Source organism: Ahaetulla prasina, chromosome 1, assembly GCF_028640845.1.
Source record: "Ahaetulla prasina isolate Xishuangbanna chromosome 1, ASM2864084v1, whole genome shotgun sequence".
Taxonomy (NCBI): Eukaryota; Metazoa; Chordata; class Lepidosauria; order Squamata; family Colubridae; genus Ahaetulla; species Ahaetulla prasina.
This window is the reverse complement of record NC_080539.1, coordinates 88,438,878-88,455,170: the sequence shown is the minus strand read 5'-3', so window position 1 is coordinate 88,455,170 and position 16,293 is coordinate 88,438,878. Positions and strand designations below refer to the sequence as shown.

At 43.3% G+C, this 16,293-nt stretch overlaps 2 protein-coding genes across 2 annotated transcripts in view; both read right to left on the bottom strand.

Moving 5' to 3' along the window:
- Positions 1 to 1,428: 1,428 nt before the first annotated feature.
- PRR18 (proline rich 18) lies at positions 1,429 to 3,838 on the bottom strand. The gene has a single exon (XM_058163823.1). It carries the CDS (start codon positions 3,546 to 3,548, stop codon positions 2,763 to 2,765), a length of 786 nt encoding a protein of 261 aa, XP_058019806.1. The 5' UTR covers positions 3,549 to 3,838; the 3' UTR covers positions 1,429 to 2,762.
- A 2,000-nt stretch (positions 3,839 to 5,838) lies between these two features.
- SFT2D1 (SFT2 domain containing 1) overlaps positions 5,839 to 16,293 on the bottom strand; it is a 30,209-nt gene continuing 19,754 nt past the window's right edge. The window contains exons 6-8 of the mRNA XM_058167974.1: positions 16,109 to 16,167; positions 14,454 to 14,483; positions 5,839 to 6,482 (exon numbers count right to left, since the gene is read on the bottom strand). Of these exons, the coding sequence (XP_058023957.1) occupies positions 6,443 to 6,482; positions 14,454 to 14,483; positions 16,109 to 16,167 (129 nt within the window). The 3' untranslated portion in view covers positions 5,839 to 6,442. The remainder of the gene's footprint in view (positions 6,483 to 14,453; positions 14,484 to 16,108; positions 16,168 to 16,293) is intronic.

Sequence of the window (16,293 nt, the reverse complement as noted above, 5' to 3'; positions counted from 1 at the left end):
ACATGACCCAGGGGATACTGTGTCTGTCCTAAGCTTGAGGATCAGTTGTAAATCTACTTTTTCAGTGCTAAATTTGAATGGTCATTAAACAGGGCAGTTGTTAACCAAGGATTACCTGTGCAGTTTCTGCACTCTAATTTTGACAAAGAGTATCTCAGGCAGGGCTGTCTTAGTTTCTGCCTATATACCAATAAAACACTATAACTATGCAAATTTTGGAGAAATTGTTCATTGAAAAAGGAGTACCAGTCTTTTCCGGGTAGGTTGGAGCAGGTAAGGAAGACAATGAACTGAGAAGTTCCAACAAGCAGTTCTCAACAAAATGATTGCTTGTTTTGGTCTTTAATCCTATGTAGCCAGTAGATCTAAATTTTAGCTCTAAAAATTCATTGTACCTGGGGATACCCTCTACTGAAATCTTTTTCATGCATTAGTCATTAGAGAAATCTAGGCTTTGCAATTTCTGATTCTCCTGAGGGCCACCAATTTCAAATTCAGTAATGTTTAACTTCCTCTCCCCCACTGAAAGAACAGCAAAGTTGTGGAGGGGATTCTGAGTTTTTGAAAATAAATCCCAGTTAGTGGGCTTCTGTACTAGTTCTTCTATTTGCAAGCATCAGCAACTCCCCACTGCTACCTTATAATTTGAGCCATTCCATTCAATCTCTACAAGAATAATCTGGCAAATGATCACCCCATTATTCCACCATGTACAACTGACAAGCTCTGTACAAAATATTTTTGTAATAAACTTGCAGAGTGCATAATCTGTGTGCACCTTCCACAGAATAAGCAACTTTCAGATTAGCTCACTTGACTGCTGATCAGTGTAAAACTCTCAACACCATCTGGCTGAGAAATATTTAAGTTATTAAGAAGTTCCCTTTATACTCCATTATCAACTAGAGGCTGGGAAAGAATTTAGATGTTTTTATTGACCTATGGCCTTCTCAAGCTGATAATGCTTCCACATGGAGCATTTTTATGCAAGTCAAATGTAAAAACAATGAACACATTCCCATCAAAAGAAATCAAACAGAGGTGCTGTCTGGGTTCCTGCAATTAATTTTTTGTATCAATCATTCTGGCTCCTGCCATTTGAAATTTTATCCCTCAGCTCTCACCCCTGTCTATTTAACTCTATTCCAGGCTGGCCAACTGGGGAATTGGGGGAGTTTTGAAGTCCACACATCTTCAAGTGACCAAGGTTGGGAAACATTATTCAGATGGTAACATTATTTTAGCATATCCCAAGTTTGCCTTTGCAGATGAGTAGGAACAGTAGTGTCTCTTTCCCCCCCTTAGGAATGACCTAGAGATTAAGTATATTAAAATAAAGCTGCTAGTTTTCATTAAAAATCATTTTATTATTTCTGATATTTGGCAAATAAACGTTAAACCTATTGAAAAATATTTCCAACCACCTATTTTCTGGATAAATTGAGCTCTCATCAAAGTACAAACTATCCAATGAAATGAACATATTGATTTAAAGAGACTATAAGCCTCTTGCTGAAATAAATATATATATATGCAGTTTTAACATCTGACTTGCCAATGGTGAAACCATTAGTTAATTTTCTGTGAAAATGTAACATATTAAACAAAAGCACATACAATGTCTCACAAAATTTTGCTGTTTATTCAAATAAATAGAAATGTTGCAGGTTTACAAAATCACTGTGCTATTATTCTATATTTACAAAGTACTAATAAAATATTTTTGTTCAGAACACTTTGAATAGAGACAGCATATTTCTTTTTGTCTCTGTTGTGATAATGAAAGTTAATTCATAAACTTCAGAGTCATCCTCAGAGCATATCCAGAAAGTTGAAATAAACCATGGAAAAAGTTTGTTTTTTTCTCCAGTCTTCCTTTACCTCCTCTGGATCTCAGCATGCATTCAGGTGTATTCCTTTTTTTCCAGTAAGGTGAAACCTGTTTGGAACAGGTTCAAATTACACAAGAGTCCTCAATCTTTACAAAGGTTAACAAAATAAATCACTGTTATAACAAATTGAACAGACACGATAAAAATTGAACACTCATATTTGGCTGGTTTTAGTAAAACCTATATACACTTGAGGCATTAAACTTAATTCACCATTCTTATCTTTCACCTTCGAACATTTATACTACCTTAGCAATGAATAACACACAAATGAGTTGCACTCCTGTGTCTTTTTCCTTAACACTATGCAATGACATTTTTTAAAAAAAAAAATATGCTGGATAGACAACACTAATCCATTTAAGAAGTGAAGCAGATTTCCAGAAGCAGAAGTGAAGCGAGGATGCTCTTTTGGCAGACATATTTGACACATATCTTGGGAGACAATGGTTAAGCACCTTTCTGATGCGGTATCAAGCAAAGAGACGGTGTTGACTGGGGAGTAACAATCCCTTCAAAGTGCATTTTACATAAAGCTACCGTTGTACAACGTGAGGCCACCTTGCTGCCTTAGCAACCGCTGGTTATTAGAACGGCAGGGCTTTCCGCCTGGGTGTTCCCGAAGAAAAGGCACAAAAAAGAAAACCACACCCACCTCCCCAGGAAAGACAAGAGGCCGAAATCCACCCCAGCGCTCCACAGTACGACCCATAAGTAGAAAGTGAGATTTTTTTCCCCCCTCCTCGCAGGAATAAGCTAGAAAGCAACCGGAAAAGGGAACGGTAAGCATTTGTATTCGCAAACGCTGCTTTTTTTCGGAACAGCGCCTTGCCGCTTGTGAAAGGCTGAGGGACCACCAAGCCCGGCCGTTCAAAGGGTGCTCAAGTGAGGCAGGGTGTCCATCTTGCCCGCCCGGTCCCGGGCAGCGGCGCTTTCCACACCGCGGAGCCATTCGGTGCACTTGCGCACCAGCCCTTCGTCGGCCGCGAAGGCTCCGGGGTCGCCCGCCGCCTCGTCTTCCTCGTACTCCACGTCGTCGTAGCGGTGGCGCTCGTTGAGCAGCGACACCTGCAGCAAGGCGCGCAAGTCCCCCTCGGGCGACGAGGTTCCCGCCAGAGGACACCTGGAGGCGTCGGGGGAAGCGAAGCGGGCCACCCGCCCTCGCGGCCGCTGCTTCTCCAGGCTCCGCCGCTGCAAGACCCGGATCGCCTCCGGGGGAAGGCTAAGCGAGAAACGGAGCGAAGCCTCCCCGCGGCCTCCCGGCGCCGCGCAGAGGCTGTCGCAGGAGCGCGTGCCGGCGGCCGGCGGCCCCGACCGACCCCGGCTGCGAGACAAGGCAGCGCTTAAGGCGGCAGCAGCCGCCGCCGCCGCCGCCGCCCCTCCTTCGGTCTGCTGGGCGTTCCTGCCGCCTTGGGCCGCTTTACCGCGCGGCAGCTGCTTCTGCAGGGAGGCGCTGGGCCAGGAATTGGAGAAGCCGGCGGGTCGCTCGGAAGCCACGCCGCGCCCTTTCCGAGGCTTGCCTGGAGCGAGAGGGACCGTCGCCAGCACCGCCATCGGCTTTCGAGGAGCCGCCGCCGGGGGCGACGGCTGGTGCTGTTTCCTCGCTTGCAATCGCGGGGCGGCCGAAGGTGGCGGCGCGATAGGAGGCAAGGACATGGCGGGGGAGACCTTTTCTCCTCCTCTTCTCCTGTGTCCGCGCTCAGCTGGGCATCCCTTCAGAGACTCGCCCGCTCCAACAGAGTTCCTTCCCAGCCTTCGGCGAAGCAGCTCCGCGTGCTGCCGAGGCGCTGATGCTGCCGGTGAATAAGACACGCGGGTTGGACTTTAGAGGAGGAGCCGAGCGAGCGGCGACGGGCAGTGAGGCTGGAGGGCTTTGATTAGGGCTGGCCGCAGAGCCAACCCGCTTCCTCAGGACTGAAATTCGCCCCCTATCTGGCGTAGAGAGAAGAGCCAAGGCGGCTCTATCTAGAAGACCCCCCCCCCACGCCTTTAATCTTCAGCTCCTCCCCCCCCTCCAGACAAAGCAGTGATCTACTGGGAATAGATCTGCTGTGGACTTAAATAGTCACTTCCTGCTCTGAAAAAAGTGGAATTTTTCGATCGGTTGATGCTGCTAGACCAGGGGTCTCCAATCTTGATCCCTTTAAGACTTGTGGACTTCAACTCCCAGAGTTGAATCTGGGAGTTGAAGTCCACAAGTCTTAAAGGGACCAAGTTTGGAGAGCCCTGCTAGACCCTCTACAACTTTCTATTCAGATTTCTTACCGTAAAAAAGGTATTTACCAATTTCATTGAAACACGAATCTCTGGTTGACAATAGTCTGTAATAGCCCTATTTGCTTTTAGATTGCGTGCTAGTAGCCCGCTGCTATAGTGAGACATGTTTCCCAAACAGAGTGGATTCACACAATCTAAATCATTGAAGCCTAACCAAAGTTAAGGTTAACCACATTTAGCCGATGCAGTTGTTTAATGCTGCTTAGTTAAGTGTGCTATGTAAGCAGACCACAGTGAAGTAGATTTATACATCCTAAGGTTCCAGTGGGGCGGCCTTAGAATGGCCTCATGTGCTATGCAAATACATCTTAAGTTCAGCATATGCCACTGTTATTTCCTTAAACTGGTTTTGCATTTATTGTTTTCCTGGTCACCACTGACAACAAAAGAATTCTGTGCAAACTATGAGGTTCCCTGTAAGAAATCAAAACCTCTTCCTTATCAGCATAGAAACCAAGAATGCTGGATGGATGAAGGAAGAATCCCTCCATCGCCCTTTCCTAGAAGGCAAATATTGCCAGGCTACAACTTTTATCTTCCAAACTAAAGTCTGTTTTAAAGAAACAGCCTAAGATATTTTTTTTCATTGTCAAGTGTTTGCAGGCTCAGGATTGGCTAAGCTTCAAAGCTGTTCTGCCAAAAGAACAAGTGTGGAGGTTGGAGGAGGCGGAGGAAGAAAGAAGGTACCAGAGCATGGGGGACAAAGAGGATGTGCTGGAAATTACCCTTATCAAAGTCAGTATAAACAGACTTCCCCATCTGTCTGTGCTACCTGGTTAGGACCTGACTCATTTGTTAGGCGTTAAATAGATCTGTTCCTCTCCTGAAATTCCTCAGGTGAGGAAAGAAAGGGCCAGAGTCTTTTCAAGTAGGAGTTGCTTGTTTGCTGAGGCTGGGCTGCCCATCGAACCTGCTGGTGTGAAGGAGAGTAACAAGCCCCATTCTGCTGCTGCCTGTCCCATCTTTCTCCCTTGGTTTGATATTTTATTTTATTTTGAGAATTTACTTTTGTGTTCTTGAACTGAACTGCTGACACTCCAAAGAGACTGAGTTTGTTTTCAACTCCTGATTGGAATGCTTAAGGGTCTGGGAAGAATAAGTTCCAGCAGGTTTTCTACATCTTTGGGAGTCCAGTGTTAATTTGATGTTACAGCTGCCTGCCTCTCTTTTTACAAGGTATTTTGCCACACTGGTCTATCACTCAGTACTAGTGTGTAAAGCAGAACAAGGAAATGGGAGTTTTAGTGCTATTCATAATACATGGTGGGGGTGGATTAGATTACTAGATAACAAGTTATTCATTTTGTAGTTTAAATCATTGTTTAAACTGCTAAATTGCTGAAGCAAACCTTCAGTTTCATCCAGGCATCCAGGTTTAAACATAAGGGCTTTACTTGAACATATAGATTTTACTTGAATATTTCCTCTCCCAAGAGCATTAATGGCATTGGAAGGTGTGTGTATGGGAGATTAATTCTGAAGTTACAGAAAAGAAAGTGGGCATGCTATAGATAAATTGTGAGAGTATATAAGTAAACACTTGCTATTTAAAATAAGCAAAATGTAAGCATTAACTCATGTTTGAGTCTGACCAAGTAATTTAATGGTAGTTCTAACATCACTAACATAATCTACAGAACATCTTAACCATAAATACCATTACACTGTATAGTTTTAAATATTTATTTTAATCACTGATTTAATATATTACTCAAATTAAATGCGTTTTAAGTATCACAGTATAAAAAGTTGGCATTTAAAATAAAGGACTAACACACAGTTTCTGAATTTGGAAAAAACATTTCTTATATAGTCTCATTTTTTCTCTCCATGCTATCTCCAGTGTTAATCATTTCTGAAGAGGCACAGTAGCTATAACATAGTGTAATTCTTTGTTTTACAATTTAACAGGATTTTGGGAAATAAAATATAATAGACAAATTGGAAAGAAAAATATAAAAAAATGAGGCAGATGAATTTACAGACATTTTACCTGAAACTCAAAGACCATATCATTTTGAGATTAAATCATGTTAGCAGACTTTCATCCAGCAATTTTAAGACCACTGAGTGAAAATATTTTTAGAATAAGGATGGATTGAGGGGTCTTGTGATGATGGTATCATTGCCCTGGTTCTGTACTTTTTTTTTTAAAGTTCTCCTGCTAATATAATTTAATCCCCATTGTGAAGAAGTATGTCAATGTTTCAGGACCTGAACCACTTGGAAAAATGATGTAGGTTTCCAAGCACTGGAAAAAATTCTGCTTCTCTTTAACTTAGGCAAGAAGTGAAGCATTTCAATACAGCATCCCTTTAAAAGAAAAAGAAAAATCACTATGTATAGCATATAGATATGATGCATTATTTTTAAGAGTTTACCAAGTGGTAGAGAAGTTAACTTCTAATTTAAAAATCCTTCCTTTTCCTCCATCCTTGATTCATGCAGAATGATACAATTTCAGACAACTATTGTGCAATTTTATAACCAAGCATTCATTTTAATAAAAGTCAACATTTTACAGTTATTGCAATGGCGATTTTAATTTGCTTTTGATTTCAAGTACGTTAATTTTATTCAAGGAATTTAAGAAAATCAACTGACGTTTGAAGCTTGGCAAGCCTCATACTGAAAACCAATGTATAGATACAGGTAGTCCTCAACTTACGAGCACAATTGAGCCCAAAATTATGTTGCTAAGCAAGACATTTATTAAGTGAGTTTTGCCCCATCTTACAGCCTGTCTTCCCACAGTTGTTAAATGAATCACTGCATCTGTTAAGTTAGCAACACAACAGCTGTTAAGTGAATGACTACAGTTTTTAGTTAGTTACACAGTTCTTAAGTGAGCCTGGCTTCCCCATTGACTTTGCTTGTCAGAAGGTCACAAAAAGGGGAAAGTGGCTAGTGTCGCAATGAGAACAGCTGTAAATAGCGGAGCTTCACTGAGCTCCATGAAAACCAGCTGATATCTGCTTGCCAGGAGACCCTACGGGGTCAAAGCCGCCCTGGGGTGGTGAAGAAAGGAGAGGTGATTTGTCAACCATGAGGAAACCACAATTTCCTCTTTAGGTCTGAAGAAAGCTCTCCCAAATGGCAGCAGTGATGACGGCCATTTTTGGCAAGTCACAAGCTGTGAGAATCGGGACAATAAGATTTGTGCTGGAGTGGTTCATGGACAGAACATTAAAACTGGGTGAGACAACTTCCAACTTTTATTCTAGAGACCTAACCCAAGTAAAAGAATTTTAAAAAATAATCTCCAAATGTTAAGAAGGTGGTGATTGGATACATTGAGAAAGAAGATCCAGAAAGAAATATCTAATAGAAACTTTAAAATATAGAAAGCCTGGAAAAGATTTAACAATATTTTGAAAAGTGATTATTGGGAGAAACTCTTTTTTTATTTTTTCTTCAACCCCCCCCCCCCCCCCAATCAGTTGACAATCAACTGTTGTTTTTGCATGCTGTTTAATGGATTTGGAGAGTCGTCTACTGGAGGAAGATTACTGCAATGTGGGAAAGTGATAATTGTTTAAGATAAACAAAGAAAAGGAGTGAAAGTAATAACACCTGAAAGGCCACTTGACCTTGATCCTATTTCAGTAGGTGACTTGGATGTTTGAAAGGTGTAAACTGGAAATTATAAAGATTATAAATTATTAATTTATAGCTTTTAAAGGTATAGAAATTTAGAGGACTTGGAGGAATAATTTTAGGATTGACTAAATTTTATTAATAATTGACTTCTTTGCAGTTTTTAGATATTGGGATACTGGAATATTAGAAGTATACTGAATAATTTTTAATATATTAAACTGGTACAAAATGACTCAACAGGAGACAATAAAGTTCTCTGAAGAAATGTTAGTGATGCTTAAAAGTATTTATGAAAATGTGACAAAAAATCATAAGGAGATGATGGGATTGTTCAAAGATAAAGATGTGAGTGTAGAAGATCCTCAACAAATGGTGGGAAAAGATGAACATAATATTCAGAAGGCAGGTGAGAAACTTGAAGGAGTGGTGGAGGAGGCAAATCAAAATAAGTTACAAGAAGACAAAAACACTGAAGAGACAGTAACAATAAGTACTAAGAATCAAATAGATAATTCCTTAAGAGTCTACAATAGAACAAAGAAAAAAAAGGAAGATTTTCCAAAAATAATAAAAGGGTTATGGATGGGTATCCAAAGGATACAGCAGAAGGAGATAAGTAAGGTAGAAGGAACATTCAGTTTCTGCAAAAATGCTAGAAAGAAATATAGGATCTCAAGAGAAAAATATAAAAAAGTTACCAAAAAGTCAGTAAATGATGAAATTCTAAAAAGGCTAAGAGATGATAGAGATAAAATATCTTGCAATATGATGATTGTATTAAAAACTAATAGAAAAAAGTAGAAAGTATAAATTAGGGAAATAGTAGCACATATATGGATATATAATAGAGTTTATTATAACCACAATTATATTAAGGCTAGGAGGTGGAAGACTATGACTAGGTATATTTAAATTTACTATTATTAACAGTGTATAAAACGATATATTGAAATTTATAGCTTTCAAGGACTATAAAATCAGGGGATTTAGAGATATAATCCCGGGACTGATTAAACTTCATTAATAATTGGTTTTATTGGTTTTTATAAAAAATTGAGATATTGGAAGTATGGTGGAACATTGAGTAATATCCAGTGGTGAGCTGCAACCGGTTTAACAACCTGTTCTTTGAGTGTGTGCTTTGCGTGTGCACACAGCATTCAAAATACAGCAATTTGAAGCTCAGCTGCTTACCTTTTACGGTAGCCCTGGTAAGTAGAACAGCAGAGGCATGAAAATCAGCTGAGCTGCGCGAATCAGCTGAGCCAGAAAGAAGGAAATATAGGACAGGATAGGGTGGGGCAGGTGGGCGGGGCTACTGGTTCGCTAGAACCAGTCCAAATCAGCAGCAACCCATCAATGGTAATATCTAAATTATTAAATATTAGTGATTCAGCAGGGGTCAACATTGGATCTTCTTCTTCTTCTTCTGCGCATGCGCAAGAATGGCGGCGATTTGATCCTCATTGAGACAGCAGGCAGGGTTTCCCTAGGCCGAGAAGCTGTATGTGCCGACTGCCGAGCTGCTTGAGCCCTCCGCCTCGGATTCCATCGTGTCGGCAACCGAGGGAGAGGTCTTTGGGCCTCGTTGGATCCTCGGTTGCCGAGAACGGGGCTGGAGAACGGCGTTCTCTGAAGATGGCCTGGCCGGATTGCTGTTTACTAGCCGCGAATGACATCGGTGGCTAGAACTCTTGCCGCATTTGGCAGCAGCGGCTTTGGACACCGGCGGCTCTGGCGGGCGGAAATCATTACTAGCTGAATACTAGCCGCGAATGACATAGGCAGCTAGAATTTTTGCCACATTTGGCATCAGCGGCATCGGAAACCGGCAGCTCGGGTGGGCGGAATTTTTTTCGCCACATTTGACATTGGCGGCATCAGCGGCGGAATTCCCAACAGCCCGAGTTTTCATCAGCCCAAATTTCCATCAACCCGATTACCGGTTGTTCCACTGGCCTGGTCCCTGACTATGATCTGGCTCTTGGCTTTAGATTGTGATTTCCTAGCAGCGGCACACCGGATCGCGATTTTCATCAGCGGCCTACGGGCAGCCTGATCCCCGATGGCGTTCTTCTGCGAGGTTCAGCCTAATACTATCGATCTGCGGAAGTTCCCTTTTGTTATTTGGACCTGCTGGATTTTGGCTGATCTTTCTGATCTTTTAGCCTTAATGGGTCTTGCGGCCATTTTGTGGCACGGGGCAGCATTCCGGCCTAGTCTGGCCTGTTCCCCAGGCCACAATTATCATCAGCGGCTGCAATGGTGGGGCCTGACTTTCGGCCGTGATAGTCATCAGCTGTTTCCCGGCCTGAACTCCTGGCCATGGCTCGACTCCTGGCCGCAATTTTCATCTGCGGCACTTTTTGTGGCTTATCAGTGATATCAGTAGAGAGACGGCATTATCGGTCCTTATGGAGTCGTCGTGGGCCGTACTGGCCTTTGATAAGTTAACAACATCAACGACAATAACAACAACAATGAGAACAACGATATGATAGGGATGAAGCAGATGGTGGGGATGGTTTATGACTAACTGTAATATTTATGCCGGCTAGGGATGGCCCTTTTTCTGCTGTTATTTTTAATTTTCCATGAAATATTCGTCTCTCGAACTCTTACGACTGCGAGGTTCCCCCGCCTCGCAGGAATGGCCCTCTGTACTATCGAGGGCCTGCCTTAATGAAGGGTCTTGGGATCCAGAGAGGTGGCATGCGTCAAAGAAGAACCTTTGGAGGTTTTTAAATAGGTTTTTAAAGAAGGGTTTTTTAAGGGGGGGGAGGGAAGAGACGGGTGGGGGGAGAAACCCGTAGGGAAGGGAATGTCCAGTCCCTGCGCTTGCTCGCGTCACTCTATCTGGTCTGAAGGCGGGGGGGGGGGGAGGAGGGGGTGTTCCTGGTGTAGAGGGTCGTTCCATCTGTACGGTAAGTGGGAGAGGCAGATACAGCGGAAGCGAGGGGCCGTATCGTTCTCTGGGAGCATGTGCTCGCTGTTTAAAAGCGATCACGCGCTCCGGCCCCTCAGTCCTTACCCGTTCCCCGGATGGCCAAGACCCTCAGAGCTTGGGCCTTCGGTTGATGTTGTGCAATGCCCGGTCCGTGGTCAATAAGGCCCCCCTGATCTGCGACCTTATTCAGGGGAGTCCACGGACTTTATGGGCATTACGGAGACCTGGTTGGGCACGGAAGGGGGTGTACCCCTGGTTGAACTGTGCCCTCCGGGTTTCCGAGCATTCCATCAACCGAGGGCCCGAGGTAGGAGTGGAGGGGTGGTGGTTGTGATTAGGAAAAGTCTAGAGCTGAGGGAGTCCACTGTGCCTCAGATAGCCAGTTGTGAATCCCTCCTTGTGAAGTGGGGCCATAGGAATCAGATGGGTCTGTTGATCACGTACCTGGCTCCTTGCTGTGTGACTACAGCCCTACCCGAGTTGTTGGAGGTGCTTGCCGGAGTGGCGGTTGAGCTCCCCAAACTCATGGTCATGGGGAATTTCAACTTGCCATCGGCCGGCTTGTCATCGATGGCGGCGCGGGAGTTCCTTGCCTCCATGACGGCCTTGGACCTGATTCAAGTAATTGATGGCCCTACACACAGTGGGGGAGGCACACTGAACCTGATTTATATCTTTGGACAGTGGTAAAATGATCTGGAATTAGGAGATTTAGTAACAGAACCTGTGTCATGGTCAGATCATTTTCTCCTTCGCCTGGACTTTCGGACCGCCGCCCACCACCGCAGGGAGACGGAACCAATACGTTGGTTCCGTCCCAGGTGCCTGATGGACCCTGAGAGGTTCCTGACGGAGCTTGGGCCGTTCCCTTAGGATTTGGCCCACGGCACGGCTGAAGAACTAGTTGCGGCCTGTGAACAGGCCGCGGCCGGGGCTTTGGACCGTGTCATGCCTTTGCGGCCTCTGACCCGGCGTAGATCTCAACCGGCCCCTTGGTTTTCTGAGGGACTGAGAGAGATGAAACGCCGGAGAAGATGCCTAGAGAGTACCTGGAGGTCCAGCCGTTCTGAAGCTGACCGGACACTAGTTAGGTCTTATTCTCACCTACCTAGTGGCACTGAGGGAGGCGAAACATTTTTACGTTTCCACCCTCATTGCATCGGCAGATAACCACCCGGCCGCCCTGTTTCAGGTGACCCGCTCTCTCCTTCATCAGGAGGGGCGGGATGACCTCTTGCAGGGACGTGCCGAGGAGTTTAGTGGTTATCTATACGATAAAATCGTTCAGCTTCGGGATAGTTTGGACCAAAATTGCGATGATTCGAGTGAGAGGACGGAGACGCGTCTTGTTGAGATTGTTTGGGATGAGTTTGATCCTGTGGCTCTCGAGGACATGGACAGGTTACTGGGGAGGTTACATGCCACCACATGTTTACTGGACCCGTGTCCCTTCTGGTTGGTGCTGGCCACATAGGAGGTGACACGAGGCTGGCTCCGGGGAATTATAAATGCTTCCTTGTTGGAAGGGGTTTTCCTCGCCGCCTTGAAAGAGGCGGTGGTGAGACCCCTCCTCAAGAAGCCTTCCCTGGACCCAGCTATTTTAGGAAATTATCGTCCAGTCTCCAATCTTTGCTTTGTTGCGAAGGTTGTAGAGAGTGTGGTGGCAGGGCAGCTACCCCAGTACCTGGATGAAGCTGTCTATGTAGACCCGTTCCAGTCCGACTTCCGGTCCGGATATAGTACAGAGACAGCTTTGTCGCGTTGGTAGATGACCTCTGGAGGGCCAGGAATAGGGGTTGTTCTTCTGCCCTGGTCCTATTAAATCTCTCAGCAGCTTTTGATACCATCGACCATGGTATCCTGCTGCACCGGTTGGAGAATTTGGGAGTGGGAGGCACCGTTTATCGGTGGTTCTCCTCCTATCTCTCTGACCGGTCGCAGACGGTGTTGACAGGAGGGCAGAGATCGACCGCGAGGCGCCTCACTTGTGGGGTGCCACAGGGGTCGATTCTCTCGCCTCTCCTGTTCAACATCTATATGAAGCCGCTGGGCGAGGTCATCAGTGGCTTTGGGGTGAGATACCAACTGTACGCTGATGACACGCAGCTGTACTTTTCCATCCCGGGCCACCCCAACGAAGCTGTCGAAGTGCTGTCCCGGTGCTTGGAAGCCGTATGGGTCTGGATGGGGAGAAACAGGCTCAAGCTTAATCCCTCCAAGACGGAGTGGCTGTGGATGCCGGCACCCCAGTACAGCCAGCTGCAACCACAGCTGACTGTTGGGGGCGAGTCATTGGCCCCAATGGAAAGGGTGCGCAACTTGGGTGTTCTCCTGGACGGCTGTCGTTTGAAGATCATTTGACGGCCGTCTCCAGGAAAGCTTTTTACCAGGTGCGCTTGGTTCGCCAGTTGCGCCCCTTCCTTGACTGGGATGCCTTATGCACGGTCACTCACGCTCTTGTCACCTCTTGCTTAAATTATTGCAATGCTCTCTACATGGGGCTCCCCTTGAAGTGCACTCGGAGGCTTCAGTTAGTTCAGAATGCAACTGCGCGGGTGATTGAGGGAGCCACACGTGGCTCCCATGTAACACCGCTCCTGCGCAGACTGCACTGGCTACTTGTGGTCTTTCGGGTGCGCTTTAAGGTTCTGGTTACTACCTTTAAAGCGCTCCATGGTTTAGGGCCCGGGTACTTACGGGACCGCCTGCTGTTACCTCATGCCTCCCACCAACCCGTACGCTCGCAGAGAGGGACTTCTCAGGGTGCCGTCCGCCAAGCAATGTCGGCTGGCGGCCCCCAGGGGAAGCTCCTTCTCTGTGGGGGCTCCTATCCTTTGGAACGAACTTCCCCCTGGCTTGCGTCAATTGCCTGACCTTCAGACCTTCCGCCGCGAGCTGAAGACACATTTATTTATTCAAGCGGGACTGGCTTAAATTTTTAAATATTACTTTTAACTGGGGTTGTAATTTTTATGAATTTAAGGGTTTTTAAATTTAATTATTTTAAATTTCGGCCAACTATAGAATATGTTTTTTAATTCTTTGTTTTAATTGTATATTGTTATTGTTTTTATAATTGGCTGTACCCTGAGTCTTTCGGGAGAAGGGCGGTATAAAAATCTAATAAATAAATAAATAAAAATAAATAAGTAAAAGTATGAAGAAATGATATTGATGTTTAAGTATACTTATGGAGAAAGTGGTAAAGAATCATAAAAAGAGAATGGTATTTTTAAAGACAAAGATATGAATGTGAACCCCAACAAATGGGGGGAAAAAGTACAAACTGGGAAAAAATACTATATATATTGATACTTAAAAGAATCTATTATAATTACAATGAGCATATTAAGGTTAGAAGTTGGACGACAAAGATTATGTATACTTAATTGTATTATTATTGTTAGCACTGTGTATATTGATCCAGTCAATACACTGTCCACAAAATATGTTGGTTGTTAAAGGAAAATCTTAAATAAAACATATACAAAAAAGTCACAAAAAGGAATCACATGACCCTGAGACACTATAACTGTCATAAATATGAACCAGTTGACAAGCATTCAAATTTTGATCACATGACCATGGGGATTCTGCAACTGTCATAAATCACTTTTTTTCAGTACAGTTGTAACTTTAAAGTCGAGGATTACCTGTACCTGCTACTCAGAATTGATCTGATTACCTCCAACGTAAGATAACTGCACAAACTTTTTTTTTAATATGGTAACACTTACCTTGCATATGGGATGTATGACAGACTATACCTAAGAGAGGAAGAAGAGAAATTATGTTTTAGCATCCTTTTGTAGCCATCCACAGAGAAATCAGTCTATTGTAAATAATTTCATATAATTAGCTATTCAGATTATGCTTAAAAATAAAACAAGATATATACTGCTACAAGATTCCTAATTCTACCTTCTATTTCAGATTTTGTTGTAAGTGTAGAAATTCAAAACAGTAAACCAATGTTATGCTATGGACTTGTACATTTCCTAGAAGGAAGGCTTAGTAAAGCTTTACTCCTCCCTATCAATTACGGTAATTCAAAATTCAGTATGCATATAAACAAGAATTTGAAGTTGCCCACTGAGCCAGGGGACAGGTCTTGTAAATGATGGCATCCCTTCAACAGTAGGAACGTTTTACCTTGAGGGTATGGAGGGCCCCTACTATACAAGTATTCTAAAAACAAGGCAAAGCAGATCTATTCCAGACAGCATTTGGCCCTTCAATTAAATCAAAAGTGACACTGATGCATTAGGGTTTTTTTTTCCTGCAAGTTTCATTTTCTCTCTATGTTTCTAATGAATTATTTTGGGATTTCTTATACCCTGACCAATCCCATTTAGATTGGAATGGGCTAGAAATATTATACAAAGAATAATAATTACTGTTAATAAATAAAGGATTAATCTACGGTCAATATCTGAAATGCCAAGTTTTTATACTATGATCATTACTTGTCCATAATATGCTATGACGTTTGTTTCAGCATGTTTAATAAATGTATCCTTTTCAAAAGAAATATAAGCTATAGTTATATATACCAGATAGAAATGGTAAGACACCTGCATAGCATGAAATGTTCCAGAACATCCAACAACCCCTATGTAAATATGTACTGAAGAAATATATCAGTAATAGAAAGAGTATCCTTTAATCAATTTCTTGTTAGGGAATTTCTCTTTATTTATTTGTTAAATTTATTTGCTGCCTCTCTTGTCATGGGGCTACTCTGGGTGGCTTAGTACACTTAGTACAAAATAGTACAATGGAAAAAATGATAAAAATGTAAACATAATTGCAAAGCAATGAAACAATAAAAATAAGAGCTGTGGTGGTGCAGTTGTTAGAATGCAATATTGCAAGCTAACTCACTGCTCACTGTCAAGGAGTTCAATCCTGACTGGCTCAAGGTTGACTCAGCCTTCTATCCTTCCGAGGTCAGTAAAATGAAGACCCAGATGGTTGGGGCAGTGTGCTGACTCTGTAAATGGCTTAGAGAGGGCTGTAAAGCACTGTGAAGCAGTATGTAAGTCTAAGTGCTATTGTTATTGCTAAAAATAAACAATTGAAGTACAACTATATGAATTAAAAGATGGGTGGGTGGGGGAAGAAGGAAGCATAGGTGGAAGATGGGGTCAGCTAATTAGTCTGATAGCCACCTCTAGACTTTCTAGAGACTGTTATACTTTCAAAGCAATTCCAGAGTTACCCAAAACAATTTGAAAACCATTTATATATATCCTTTAGTTCTAATAAGAATCCACAATGTTTCAAGTCACAACTACAAATCAAGGTCACTACACTATCGGATTTGCATAGTTTGTAATAATAAAGAGTTGCATGATTGTAATAAATGATAGGAATTCAAAGAAAGCCTTACCAGGTCATTGCCAGAAACTGCAAAATGCAGAACAGCAGGGCTAACCCTTTCTTTTGCCACTAAGAAAGTGAGGAAAAGAACATGTATTGAATTTAATGGTATTTTAAGAACAAAATGTGTTACATGGACCATCTATTTCTGATTGAAAATTAAGTTAAGCAGAAGGCCACATAATTTTACTTTTC